The sequence below is a fragment of the Tenebrio molitor genome, chromosome 6 (genome assembly GCF_963966145.1).
Source record: "Tenebrio molitor chromosome 6, icTenMoli1.1, whole genome shotgun sequence".
Taxonomy (NCBI): Eukaryota; Metazoa; Arthropoda; class Insecta; order Coleoptera; family Tenebrionidae; genus Tenebrio; species Tenebrio molitor.
The window spans coordinates 1149881-1164900 of NC_091051.1; the positions used below are offsets into that span (position 1 = coordinate 1149881).

General features: G+C 40.6%; 3 protein-coding genes across 3 annotated transcripts; 2 read left to right on the forward strand and 1 right to left on the reverse strand.

Annotated features, from left to right (window-relative positions):
* Nucleotides 1-586: 586 nt before the first annotated feature.
* LOC138132885 (monocarboxylate transporter 2-like) lies at nt 587-6201 on the reverse strand. Its single transcript, XM_069050582.1, has 5 exons — nt 5893-6201; nt 2024-2114; nt 1699-1969; nt 1011-1652; nt 587-954 (listed from the first exon to the last, which is right to left on the reverse strand). The coding sequence occupies exons 2-5, from the start codon at nt 2096-2098 to the stop codon at nt 632-634; spliced, it is 1311 nt and encodes a 436-aa protein (XP_068906683.1). The 5' UTR covers nt 2099-2114; nt 5893-6201; the 3' UTR covers nt 587-631.
* A 349-nt stretch (nt 6202-6550) lies between these two features.
* LOC138132884 (monocarboxylate transporter 4-like) lies at nt 6551-8094 on the forward strand. The gene is made up of 4 exons (XM_069050581.1): nt 6551-6687; nt 6734-7004; nt 7053-7679; nt 7727-8094. The coding sequence occupies exons 1-4, from the start codon at nt 6613-6615 to the stop codon at nt 8074-8076; spliced, it is 1323 nt and encodes a 440-aa protein (XP_068906682.1). The 5' UTR covers nt 6551-6612; the 3' UTR covers nt 8077-8094.
* A 2843-nt stretch (nt 8095-10937) lies between these two features.
* On the forward strand, nt 10938-14578 carry LOC138133072 (uncharacterized). Its single transcript, XM_069050866.1, has 9 exons — nt 10938-11030; nt 11087-11357; nt 11410-11691; nt 11763-12158; nt 12211-12575; nt 12822-12968; nt 13139-13409; nt 13457-14092; nt 14140-14578. Exons 1-9 carry the CDS (start codon nt 10944-10946, stop codon nt 14496-14498), a joined length of 2814 nt encoding a protein of 937 aa, XP_068906967.1. The 5' UTR covers nt 10938-10943; the 3' UTR covers nt 14499-14578.
* Nucleotides 14579-15020: the final 442 nt, after the last annotated feature.

Below are 15020 nucleotides of genomic sequence, written 5' to 3' on the forward strand. Positions count from 1 at the left end.
TAATCATAGCCAATTTTTGTCGTTGTGTTAGATCCTTGCTTTCGGAAACTCATTTAACTTTTAATTTTTATTTAAATGTAATTGCGGCTTCAGTAGCGCAAGCGCCTTCGCAATTCACATCAAAATGACTGACATACAGTTGACATTTTACGTTGCCAACCTAATTACTATCAAATAACCAGTGGCTCATACCAACATGACAACACTTTGACAATTGTTTGTTTAAAAAAATGGACTTTATTGTTTTCAACTGTCATAAATTCTCATTTTTCTCCTTTGTAAACTGTCTCTTGACTGTTCTAAAGCAAAATGAGCAGATAACAAACCGTTGCACTAGACAATACATTCAACGCTACATTTCTGACAGGAGTGACAGGTCTTGAAAAATTTGTCAAAACTGTCAAAAGCAAATGCGAAACCATTTTTAAAAGATTTGGAAGCTTCCAGGGACGTCGTTTCAAACAATAAAATTTTGTATTCAACTCGTTTCTGGGTAAATTGGGCTTTTCTAATTGCCCTCGTTACGCTCGTGTTTTAATCTTGTCCCTCGGGCAAATAGAAAAGCCCAATTTACACAGAAACTCGTTGTATAAATAACTATTACATTTCAATTTGACACACAATTTTTTTTTTATTCCTTGTTATGATTCTTATATCTAACAATCAAAGCCTCGATGGACCACATGACTATCGTAACAACGGTGACACAGTTCATCACGATTACGCAGACCACGTAACTCCCGGTGGCGTCTCTCAAAACTCCCAAAATGGTCCCCCCCACTAGGATGCAAATCCCGTTGGCCAAAGTTTCGATCCCTCCCGCTGAGGGTAGTTTCTCCACTGGGACGTAGTCGGGGATCACGAGCCACATGTACACTTTCCTCACCCCTTTCGCAATCCCCAAAGCGAAAGCGATGACCATCAAGGCGTAGTAGTTTTGACTCGCCAGGAAGACTGAAATTGGAGTGCGCTAAGTCTCGAGGGATAGACCAGATGACCAGCGTACTCACCAAACCTGATCCCTATCAGAATCGTGAGGGCGTAGGCGTACATCAGTCTGGACGGTTTGGTGAAATAGTTGCCGATGTAGGGGCCACAGAATCGAAAAATCATGTCGGCCACTCCTAGTGTGGATTGAAAATTGGCAATCTGTCCTGTGTCGAGGCCAAAATCGTGCAAGATGAACGGTACCAAAAGAGTGAAGTTGAGTTCTGAGAAAGTCGCGAGAGCTAGTCCGACTAAAATGTTGACGAAAATTGGATCTTTGAGAAGGTCTAGATCAAAAATTTTGACAAAGTTGTTGACAACCTTGCGGTAGAGAGATTCGTTCTCGTCATTTAGCGTAGCGATTTGGTGCGTGGTACTCAACAATTCGTTCCCTTCTTCTCGATCTTTCGCCTGGACTTTCATGTGCCACTTGACAGGTTGGAGCAGCGCAGCGGCGACAAACACATTCGTGCAAATCCCTCCGTAGATCAGACACACTTCTTGCGCCGTGTACTCCCTCATCAAGAACCTGATCAGTTGCGGTACCACGATCGGCCCAAAACCTGCCGCGGTCACCGCAAACCCCATCGCCACGCTTCTCTTCTTTTGGAAATACAGATTCAAAGCTAGTCTTTGCGTGCTCTCGGTCATTTGCATTCCCAGCGCTGCAACTGTACGATTAAAAGTGGTACCGCTTGGGGTACTACTTACAAGCAATGAGACCGTAAGCTACGAGGAACGAGACGAAAGTGTGAGAGAACGAAGTGAGTACCATTCCTGTTGTGAACAACGAGCCTGCCAAGATGGCGGTTTTGCGACAACCGTACGCTTTGAGAAGGACTCCAGTTATTGGACCCGCTAGTTTGCCGAAGGACGCGTTCGTGGACATGATGAGCGAACCTTGAGTCGCTGAAAGGCCCCATTGGGCGAAGGTGTCGCTGAAGATGAGCCCGAAGCATTGCAGAAGCGACAGAACTATGAACTAGAAGGGTGAATGTGAAGGGTTGGGGTTGAGGTGGCGGGGAAAGTGGCTCACGCTGCTTAGGGCGCTAGCGAAGACGATGACCCAGCCGTAACCTCCATCAGGGGGTAGTTTAGTAGACGGTTTCATTGCTTTTGGTTCTTGGCTGCAACAAGGTGCCAACCAAAACATAAAACATGTTTTAAAAGTGTACGAGCAATACTGCAGTTTTTCACGGAAATTAAAGCGAAACTTCCCTTACCGAACCCTACTGAGCGGATAAATTCCAAGAACAATAGTTTCTGAGAAAAGCCGTTTCCGCTATGGTTGGTTTGCCTGGCACTATCAAATTCCTACGCCGGCGCCGCTTTGCAAACAGTTACATACATTTACATAAGTACCTTTGTTTTTTTTTAATATACATATTTTATGTGTATATATTATGTGACCTACCACTGCCGTCTCTATTTACAAGCCATGAACACGTAAAACTGGCAACAATGCGAAGTAGTCCGACTGGTACTATTGGGGACAAAATACTTTGGTCGTCATTTTTCTGTCACTTCAAAACAAATTAATGTAAACCAAGCATTAACGTCAAGTCAATAGTGATGACAATTTCAAATTATTGACTTTTCTCTTGTCTAAAATATGGCACCTCCCACCATTCAAAAATTTAAAATCATCTCCCTTGCTTCTGGGGGATTGTCTATGGGCCAAATTGCCTTGTGGAAACCTTTTCAATTTTTCCTCCTTCGAATATCTCCTTCAGTTGTCCATTTTTCGGTATTTAACATTTTGCAATGATGAGTTTGACAGTGACAGTAGTTGACAGTAGTAAAAAATAAGGTTAACCGTCCTAATGCTTGCTTTACAACTTTATGTCAGTCAACTGACTTTGACGACCAAAGTAATTTATTTTGTCCCCAATAGTAGTCTGTGGCTGGTAGAATTTTTATGGCCGATGTTGTTTAAGTGCTTGTTGGTTGTAATTTTTGAATTGATAATTCCATTCTCAGTGAATTTTTTTTGTATATTTGTTTCTGATTATTTAGAAATCTGCAAAATCAGTGAATCTTTATGTATGCGGTGTGCTAATTGCCATAGTATCGTAAAGGACTTTAAAGTTGACAATTCGGGAGATACTTCTAAAGCTAAAACTCAAAAGGCGATTTTATGTGAATTAACCGATATGAGTTTGAAAAGAAACAATTTTTTTGACTGTAAAATTTTGGAACGATTTTCCGAGTGTTCCTGCGCCGATTGCAATATGGTGAAAAAATTGTATTCGATATTTAGCAACATACTATTAAACAATTATGTAAAAAATAAAAACGTTGCTTTGTTAATTGAACAAAATACTAAATGTAAAAAGAGAAAAATTGAAACTTATTCAAAATATAGTATATTTCAAACCAAAAATTATAAACCGAGCCGTAGGCGAGGTTTGTAAGTGTCCAAGGTCTGCAAGGGCACTTTCTTAACAAGGTTTGAATACTATTTTTTTCCCTACCGGCACAACTTCGTTGAGAAAAGTCAAAAAAAGATGGTTATATTCCTGATTAAAACGAAAAATTTGAGAATTAAATAGTAGGCTGGGTTATTTGTTTAATTAACTTGTTTTTTGAAGATTTGACGTTTGTTCGAAAATTTGATATAAACAGAAGTTGTAGTACCTGCCTAGCTTATCTGTTTATTTTCCAGATTATTTGACACCTTTGACATTTGTATTTTGGTACAGTTTTACCATAAACATTTCATGATTAACTTTCTTACCTTAGCGAGAAAGTTGAATTTTCTCACCTCAAATGAGGTATCCACAGCCTACATTTCTAACCGGTAGGGAAAAAATGTTTTACGTCTATTTTATCTTTATTTATTTTCTGCTCCACATACGTGATTTTCTATCTGATGTAAGTAATTTCCAATGTAAGACAAAGTAAGCGATATCAAGATATAACAACTACATGGAAGACTAAGGTTACAAAAAAGGTAGGTGCAATATATCTATACCTATTATTAATTATACTTAATATAATAATATTATTTGAGATTCCTGATATTATTTAAAAATGCTTGTGTACCTTGTTGCATATAGATAAGATAAAATACTTAATCTTTGTTGCATACTTATTAATAAATTGAGCTTTCGTTGGTTAACGCTTGCCTCCTCACAAATACTATCGGACTATCGGACTACTTCTAGTGGAAGATGCGGTGTTGCCGATGTGCATGGCACGGCTTGTTAAACAGAGACGGCAGTGGACATACATACACGTTTTAGTTAGTTTTTGATAATCTTTTTCACGTAAGTACACAATTTAAATTTTCTATAATTGCTTCAAAAATGTGATATTTATGCACAGTTATTTATGCGTAAAGTGGGTCATTTCTGTTTTTTACACTGTTAAGATTGAAACTAGTGAAACCATACATAACAGTGCGTGAAATGCGATTTCACACACTTAAGCTTTTCTGTTTTTCACTTTACGCATTGTTTTTTATTAGTTACTTAGCAACATGGTCACAGCATAGTCACTGCAGTGATACTTTGTTTGCTACAAATTTGAATTTTAAAATTTTGTTCTTGAAAGCAGTTATAGAATTATTGTTTATATTTCGTACGTGAAGATGTTTTTGGTGCATTCAAAGGCTTTACTACCTCGGCCTGCGTCTCGGCGTAAAGTATAATATAAATACTATTTTATCTTCTTTGCTTTACTAATCCCTGAAATTTCGGCTGCTCAAGCTTTCATATTAGATTAGGGACTTTCGTGTGGGTTGGTAATAGACATTTTTCACAAAAATTTATACCTCGTAGCTTCCTTCATTCGTTACCTTGACGCCTGACGTCAAACGGCTGATGTTACCAATATAAGAAAAGCTAAAAGTTACCAAAAAACAGTTTAATAATATGCTTCATTATTAAACTGTTTTCGGTATAATAATGAGCCTATTTGTAACTCAAAGTATATGCCGTTCACGATTATTTTAAACACGCAGGAGGCCGCGATATTTTTTTGTTAGATTGGCGTCAGGTCCTGTCATATGACGTTTCGCTTTTAAATATTCGCATTGTTGTCAATTCCGTCATTAATTTAGTTAATAAGAATATACCCCGAACTGCCCTACAAATATGTATGTTTCATTTCAATTACAATTTTACGATTATTGTTCCTAATGCGTTCAATTATTTAAAAAATGTAACAACTTGGGAGCAGTGTGCGGTTGAATTATAACCTAAAATAGATTTATTAAGACAAATCACAATACTGCCAACTAAAATGTCAGATTTTCATAGATAGTCCGAATTTGAAATAATCGTGAATGGTTTATACCGGGTGATCAAGAAGGACTGTTTAAGTTGGCAATACAATTAAGAAAATTTTTATTTATAACACTGTAACTGGATATGTTTTGTTGGTTTATTTGACAAATATCTGATATAGGTATAGCATTAACAACGACAAGCCACCAACAACCGGAAGTTACTCCTGTTATACGATTTAAAATACGATTCAGTGTTACCAACTTAAACAGTCCTTATTGATCACCCCGTAGATAAGACCTTTTCATGCACAAAAAAACCTCACTTCACGCACTTAATATAAAAATAACTATTTTATGTTTTTCGCTTTTTTCCTAAAAGGAGACATTTCTGTATAGCGGACAATATTTCATTCCCCGTGGGTGTCCGTTATAGAGAAGTTTCACTGATTCACTGTAGAAGAATTTAGATGCTTCGTGCTTGCACGTCTGCAATTATTTTTGATTGTTGTACAAAAAATCAAGGTCACTCATAGAGCAAAATAAGACAAAGTAAATAATGGAAATGTTTTAAAAGGTGCATAACAAGCGACGATTAAAAACAGAATGAGTGAGTGGATGTTCGGTAGAAAATTCTTTAGGACCAAACAAAATCTATAAGGGCCAAATCAGCTTACATTTGAGTCGGTGAAGCTTCTACCGTTCGTTCTCGACACTTCTCCACACAACCTGCTTCTACTTAAGACCAACATTCAAATAAATCACCGAAGCACTATTAATTGCTAATTTGTTAATAAATTCTGGTTTCAACTTGATCTTGAACTTTCCCTTTCGTATTGCGCGGTTTATTGTTTTTATCGACATTGACAATGTCATGCGATTTTTTTCACCGCTTACATCTCCGCTTTGGTCAGATCAATCGGAAAAATCGATACAAATTTCGAAAGGAATTTTAAGGTCACTCCTCTCCTCACGTCTTAATTAGATGTAAAACAGATAATTTCTTGTAACCTCATTTGAATTTATTGTAAATTATGCTAATGAATGGTCTAAAGTATAGTCCCTTTTCCTCGTTTTCCTCGAATTAAAAAGAACATTGGAAAAATCATGTGTCCGTCGGACACAGAACCGATACCGGAGAGGATCCTTGCGAAACTCTTCCGATAAATCCAAACCCGATAAGCTTAATGACGTTAATAAAACTTAATCGCGTTAATAAGATAACGATTTGTACGTATTAGTCTGTTATAGACAACCTTGCTTTCCATTACTCAGTCATATTTTTTACTTGTCATGTAAAATAGTCATTTACTGCATCACGCTTATCTGCGACAGTTTTCCACGTTTCCTCGTGAAACAAATCGAGAGTTGGCAGCAGCACCATCTGGTCGAATACGATGAAGAAGTTCGTTAAAGTGCAACCCGACGGAGGTTACGGTTGGGTGATCGTCTTCGCGAGCGCTCTGAGCAACGTAAGTCTACTTCAAACCTCAACACCTACCCCACTTTCGCTTTCAGTTCATAAGTCTGTCCCTGGCTCCTTGCTTGGGTCTCATCTTCAAAGACACCTTCCCACCGCTGCACCTCTCGGCAATGGAAGCGTCCATAATCATAAACACCAACGGGGCTTTCGGCTTGCTGATCGGTCCCATCACAGGGGTGCTGCACAAGATATACGGTTGCCGCAAAGTCGCACTCTTGGCGGGACTCTTCTTAACAGCAGGGATGGTTCTGACGGCGTTCGCGCAGACTTTCGGGTCACTCCTTACAGCTTACGGCATCATCACTTGTAACGCTCCAATTTTACGGTGATCCGAGACTAACAAAGAGGTTTCAGCTCTTGGGATGCAAATGACCGAATCTACTTGTCGCCTCTCCGTCAACCAGTACTTCCAGAAGAAGAGGAGTTTGGTGACGGGTTTCGTGATGACGGCGGCTGGGTTTGGACCGATTTTGCTGCCGCAACTGTTGAGGCTTCTGCTGAAGGAGTACGCCACCCACGAAGTGGTCTTGTTTTTTGGAGGTCTGTGCGCGCATGTCTTCGTCGCTGCTGTGCTTCTCCAACCGGTCGAGTGGCACATGAAGAAGGAGTTTACCAGCGAAGAAGTGGTAGAATTGACCCAAACAAATCAGGACGCTCCCCCCGAAAAAAGTGTCATCAGGAGAGCCTTGGATGACATCGCGAAAACCTTCGACCTCGACCTGCTCAAAGATCCGGTCTTCGACAACATCCTGATCGGACTGGCTTTGGCGACGTTTGCCGAAACGAGCTTCACTCTTCTCGTACCGTTCATTCTTCACGATTTTCAACTCACCACGGCTCAGATCGCCACTTTTCTCTCAACTCTCGGAGTTGCCGACATGATCTCTCGATTCGTGGGTCCGTACGTCGGCAATTACTTCACCAAGCCTTCAAGACTCATGTTTGCCTACGCTCTCGTCGTCCTCATCGTCATCAAGTTCAGTAAGTACCGAAATCGGAAAGAGCTCGTGTTGAAGATTTCCTTCCAGTGATTCTCCTCACCGGAAACTTTTACGTGCTGCTGCTGATCGGATTTGCTTTGGGCATCGCCAAGGGCATAAGAAAAGTGTACATGTGGCTCGTGATTCCGGATTATGTCTCCTTGGAAAAACTTCCATCAGCCAGTGGCATGGACATGTTGGCTAGAGGGGCTTGCATCTTGATCGGTGGTACCGTTTTGGGAGCGGTGAGAGGCGCCACCGGAAACTACAGGATGTGCATCATCCTGATGAACTGCGTTACCATCGCGACCATCGTCATGTGGACCGCAGAGTATTTCATAGTAAAGTACAAAAGAAAAAATTGCATTGTGAGGAGTAACAATATTCAGTTGAAATAAAGCCGAAGTAGTTTTTTACGCAACGAGTTTCTGTGTGAATTGGGCTTTTATAATTGCCCGAGGGACAAGATTATAACACGAGAGTAGCGAGGGTTTTAAGGCCTCGATGGCAATTAGAAAAGCCCAAAGTTTATTGTTTGAAACGACGTCCCTGAAGCTTCCAAATCTTTTAAAAATGGTTTCGCATTTGCTTTTGACAGTTTTGACAAATTTTTCAAGATCTGTCAGAAATGTGTTGTCTAGGGCAACGGTTCGTTATCTGCTCATTTTGTTTTAGGGCAGTTAAGAGGCAGTTTATAAAGGAGAAGAATCAGAATGTTTCTATTTTGCGTTTAAAATAAATCTATTCTAGCACCCAAATGACGTCATTTGAGTGCTTTAATATAGTTAATTCAAAAAACTCCTGGACTGTCAAAACTAAATTTTAAATAAAATGTTGGTTTTGACTGTACTTGGGTATTAAAAATTTTTTGCTAGAGTGTACCGACGTCAAGATCTAGTTACAAAATATATTTAGGTTATGTCATTTTTAATTATTAAACAGTGAACTAAAAATGTTTTGAATCATTCATTGCTTGAAGCGGAAATGCAGCAATTTAATAAAGTTTATGAAAAAACACAGGACAAACTGAAAACAGGTAGGTAACAAATTAAAGAACAACCAAAATCATTCAAAATAAACTAATCTGTTTCATTTATTCAGAATCAGAAGAAAATTATTTAACACTTGATTAACACTTACCTATCTGCAAAATTTTGATTTGTGAATCACAAGAACGAACACCAATTATTAGTTAACAACACTGGAGCGGCTTTGGCAGAAATTAGTAATTTCTTCCCGTTATTATCACTTTTTTGTTTGTTTCTCATAATCATTTCTTATAGCCCTCTTCTCTCGCTCCAGTAGAACCGCCCTAGTTCGTTTTGAACTTTCCATTTTAACCTTTTTACAAAATACGCTTAAATAATTTTGCAATTTATTTGACAATGTCAATTTAAACAAATGAATAGTTTGAAAAATTAAAAACCATAGATAACAACTGGGCAATATGGAAATAACTAGTGGTTTAACCAACCTAACAACTGCAATTTTGATTTTGACAGTCCAGATGTTTCTTGAATGGACTTTAGATCGTTGGCGTGTTAGAATAGACTAGTAAAATTTACTGTGTTGATGTTGGTAGGGTGAAGTGTCAATTGACAGACGTCAAAAAATAAATCTCGCAGAGAACAAAGCAAATTAATAAATAACAATGAACAAAAAGTTTAATTTTCATTTTGGGATTTGGCCTTCTCCGGCAGTCAATTTTCTAACGTCTTTTGTGCAATTTGCCTAATTTGCGACGGCCTTAGTGATAAACTTTCTTCAGCATTCATTTTCAAACATCAAATGGGAAAATAAGAAAAATCTGACATTTTAAATTAATTTTTTTCACAGCCGGCTAAAATTATGCCACATAAAAAATGTCACCAACCACCGCAAAATTCCCTACATTTAAAATTTTTATTTTTTTATTTATAAAATGGTATAAAGCGCCAAAATAGAAAAAACAGTATACAAGATTCGTTGCAAAAGGTCCATCAAGCACTCATTTGTTCCTCAACTCGCCGCTACGCGGATCGTTTCGGAATTTCAGATGCCTCCTGCAACTTATACAGCATGATCAATAATGACTGTTGGCAATGAAACAATTGAAAAATATTAGTATTTTTCTGTTTCGTAATTGGCATTGACCGGATGTTTTAACTTGACACGACATTAAAAAAAATTAGGTTATGTCGGGTATGTTTATCATATAGCTATATGATGTTTATGCTATTACAAAAATGACCCTTTGATGGTAAACGTCAAATTCGGCTGTCAACTCTGTCAAAGCTGACAACCGGAAATGCGTTTAGATTACAGTGGTGCCAAAATCATTCAAATTTTCATTGTTACCAACTGATTCAGTCATTCTTGATCACATTGTGTTTAATATACAGTCTGTTTTTTAATCAAAAAACCACAACACCGCAATTTACACCTAAAATAGAGCTGACAACATTGTACACTTTTGACATAGGGTGAAAAATCTTATCATATAGAAATTGAGGTTATTAGAGATATTAGAAGCGCAGCATGTTAATAAAGTTAACAATAACTAATAACAACTAACTTGAAAGTTTAATAAATGTCTTACTTTGCGAAGCATTTTTAATAACACGTTCAAATTTTAGCTGTGAGTTAGCGTATTTTCAAGGACATTAAAAATGACATGCGTTGGCTGTTATAGCCAACAGATATCATTAAATTTCCTAAATTTAGTAAAATTTTATATTTGCAAACTTAAATCAACAGGTCGTGGTTCTTTGATTAAAAAACAAACTATACTATTGTAGTTTTGTGAATTTGGAAAATTTCCACTTGTTTCACAACAATCTAAAGTGTCTCATTGAAGAATTTATGAATTTTATTATCTTGTGACTTGCATAAAAAAACAGTTTGAGAAAGATGTTGGGACGGTTGTTTCGCAACCGTTTGAAATACCGGATGACGTCATCGTGTTCCGGTATGTCGCCCGGAATCCGATCGGTCCGCCTAAAACTCCGGTCGCGTCCGGAATCCCGGACCATCCTCCCAGTTTAAGGTTATATTTTTGCACGCAAATGCCATTCTAATTATTTTTCATTTAACAAAGGAACAATAAGCTTGATAAAATCAAAACCGCTAAAATGTACATCAGACAATAATTTTTGTACCGAATCGATATCAGATAGGTAGAAGTAGCTCTCCAGCCCCAATCGTATCACGTTTATCTACAACCATGAAGATAATATATAAGCGGGAACGTCTGCAATTACAAAGAGAACTCTGAACGGTGAAGAAGATGAAAAATGTGCAGTTTACGAGCAACAAAGTCCCCCCGGACGGAGGTTATGGATGGGTCATCGCGTTCGCCATGGCTGTCAACACCGTAAGTAGAAATAAATCTCCCCTAGATCTTTGTGAGACTCTTTTACTCTTTTCCAGTTTATTTACATACCTTTGATGCATTGTTTTGGGCTTATCTTCAAAGACACATTCGCGGAACTGGGCTTATCAGCGACACAAGGCTCGCTCATTATCAACCTGCACGGAGCGTTCGGCCTCCTGACCGGCCTCCTCAACGGCATCCTCCTCAAAATGTTCGGTTACAGGAAAGTAGCGTTGGCCGGAGCGGTGCTGTACTTCTCGGGAGTCACCCTCACCTCCTTCTCGAGAAGCTTCCAGTATTTCGTCATTTCGTACGGAATAGTCGCATGTTTGTCTCCAATTCGCCACCAATCGACCAACAATAAAAATCGCGATTTTAGCTCTGGGGGTGGGAATGTCGCGCTCCTCCTACACCCTCGCGCTCAACACCTATTTCAAGAAGAGGCGCAACAAAGCCATGAGTTTCACGGTCACCATCACGGGGCTCGGCTCGGTCGTGATGCCCCAACTGGTCAATCTCTTGATGAAGTTCTACAGTCCCGAGGGAGTGATACTGATCATCGGGGGCCTCTGCGGACACTTCTTTGTCACCGCGGCGCTGCTGCAGCCGGTCAAGTGGCACGTGAAAGACGACGAAGAGCAGCTGACCGTAGAAAAGCGAAGTAATGAAGTTTCACGCGTTGTAGAATGGCGAGACTGTTTGTTTCTTAAGACTAATTTCGGCTGGTTCTAGATTCGCAACTAGAGGACAATCAGTACAGTCGAGACTTAGAGATCTGCGACAGTCACTTGAGTCTCAACGAGACCAACGAAGAGCCGCCCAAAAAGAAACTCTTTTCTACCATCGCGAGCTTCTTCGATCTCGACTTGCTGAAAGATCCCGTCTTTATCAACATCCTGCTCGGTATGGCGTTGGCGGTTTTCGCAGAAATGAATTTCATGGTTCTGACGCCGTTCATTTTGAACGATTTTGGCCTCACCACCGACCAAATCGCCACTTTTATCTCGACCTCGGGGGTGGCCGACATCGCCTTCCGACTCCTAGCCCCTTACATCGGAGAATATTTGAAAAAATCTCCGCGACACATGTATCTCTACACTCTCTTCATTCTCATCATAATGAGATGCGGTAAGTATGACAGTTCGAGAGGGCGCCAGTTGCACTCGTGTTTTGTTTGCAGTCCTCCTGCTCTCGACTGATTTTTACATGCTCTTGATGGCAGCCGCGGGACTGGGGATGGCTAAAGGAGTACGGAGAGTTTTCGTAGGACTGATTGTTCCTTCTCACGTCAGTCTGGAGAAGCTCCCGTCGGCGTCGGGCATGGAGATGATGGCCAACGGCTTCTGTATTTTGACAGGAGGTTCGATTCTAGGCCTGATTCGCGATCTGACCGGAAGTTACTACATCTGCATAGTCGTAATGAACTGTGTTACTTTCGTCACGATCACCATGTGGACGCTGGAGGGAGTGATCGTGAAATATAAGAAGAAGAAGCAAAGTGCCAAGGCTCGTGAAGTGGAAGAAAACCACCCTCTCAATAAAATATAATTTAATTTGTTGTAAAAATGTAGTTTTTATAAAACATATAAAATCAAACGATTCGTCGAGTGTTTGTTTCGCGCCAACTCTCCTCGAATCAATACACTTTTACGAAAACAACAGTGATAAAACATGAATCACATTAGTACGGCGGTAGAACCGTCGATAAGGTTTCAAGAGCTACACGTCTACTCGATACGTTGCAATCATGAATTTGCAACAGTAAAAATCGTCCGCACATAAAGCGATTAAAAGAGAAATTTCTATTATTTATTCAGATCTTGTTTGGCGACGGTTAGAACAGTAACAAAAATACCACCTCCCAAAATGAGGACGTCAAAAGTTCCACCTGATGGAGGCTACGGCTGGGTCATCGTCTTCGCCAACGCCCTAAGCAGCGTAAGTATCATCCCTGATAATTTTTAACACTTTCACCCCGTATTATCGTTTGAACAACAACCATTTAGTGGGTTTTCCCGACAAGGTTGGTATCGCTCGATTTGCTGTCAACCAGTTGGTGACTTTCAGTGACAACGTTGGTACCAATATGGCGCTAATTTCGTTTGCAGTTCATCACCGTCCCTCTGATCCACTGTTTCGGCCTCATCTTCAAAGACACCTTCGTTGAACTCGGCCTGTCGGCAACTCAAGGTTCTCTAATCATCAACTTGAACGCGGCTTTCGGGATGATGACCGGGTTGATCACAGGAGTCCTGCTGAAGACCTACGGCTGCCGCAAAGTGGCGCTCCTCGCGGCGTTCTTCTTGACCACAGGAGTAGTCGTCACGTCTTTCTCTCGCAGCTTCACCCACTTTATCGTCGCATACGGTCTCGTCGCCTGTACGCGCCCCCTTTCGCTACGATCTCAATTGAATCTAGTGTTTCAGCTCTCGGCATGGGGATGTGCGAATCCGCTTACTCCCTCGCCCTTAACATGTACTTCAAAAACAAACGCAGCGTCGCGATGGGTCTCGCCGTCACCGTCACCGGCTTCGGGCCCATCCTCATCCCCCAACTGATCCGTCTGTTGATGCAGTTTTACACCGCCGAGGGTGTGACCTTGATTTTTGGGGGGATCTGCGCTCACGTCTTCATCGCTGCGACTCTCCTGCAACCGGTCAAGTGGCACATGAAGGTCGACGAAACGGTGCCCCCGCCAGAAGAACAAGTCGACTTGTTGGACAAACCGAAAGATGAAGAAGTTGAAGACAGTACCTTGACGCGATTTTACAAGAGCGTGGCAAAAACCTTCGACTTGGACCTGCTCCAAGACCCCGTTTTCGTCAACATCATGATGGGCATGGCTTTGGCGATTTTCGCAGAGCTCAACTTCACCGTCCTCACTCCGTTCATCTTGAGCGATTTCGGACTGGACACGGGGCAGATCGCCACCTTCCTGTCCACCTTGGGGGTGGCAGACATAATATTCCGATTTTTTGCCCCACACATCGGCAACTACTTTACCAAACCACCGCGACTCATGTACGCCTACAGTTTGTGTCTGCTCATCGTGACAAGATTTAGTAAGTAGGGTGACCGCCAGAAGCGCCACTTAACTGTCAAATTACAGCGTTTTTGTTGTCGAGGAACTACTACGTCCTGCTCGTCATCGCTCTGGGATTGGGGATCGCAAAGGGAATCAGGAAAGTGTACATGGCGCTGGTGATCCCGGCTCACGTGCCCATCGAGAAACTAGCTTCAGCTACCGGAATGTTGATGATGATGAATGGTATATGCATCATTGTTGGAGGCCCCATTTTGGGGGCCGTCCGCGACGCCACGGGAAGCTACATCCTTTGCGTCATCATAATGAACTGCGTTACGTTCAGTACGGTTCTCTTATGGGCCGTAGAGGCTGCAGTTGTTAAGTGTCGCAAGAAAACGATGCCAGAGGGCGTAGAAGACGGGATCGGATCCAGCTTAAAGTGAAACATTTCACACCTGTATATACTCGTGTACATCTTTGTAGAGTCTATTTTAAATACAATATACAATTATTTAACTAACTATCCTAGAGATATTACATTTTGTTAGCAGGTACTAAACTAAGATAATACCGTCGAGTGTATAATATCAATATCTGTGTTTGATAATTTCTCCTCGTAGTAGGCCTTGAAAAGTCGATTGTGAACGCACCACTCGTGTAAAACGCATATGCCGAGTGACTATAAATGATTGAAGCAAAATAGTGGATTGGCAACACTGATGCAGTTGGTAGTGCAAATCTTCTCGTGCATCATCTGTCAATCATTTCTATTTAGGTTAGGATGTCACGAAGTACATTGGCGTTAAAAAAAAAATGGATTTTTTTGACGTTTGTTTCAATTTTGAAAATTGCGTGTGTCATGCCAACGAAGTTGCCAACTAAATATTTCAAATGTGTCACCAACATAACAAAATAATTTGCAATCATTGATAGTCACTCGGTATTATATCTAATAGTATTAGATT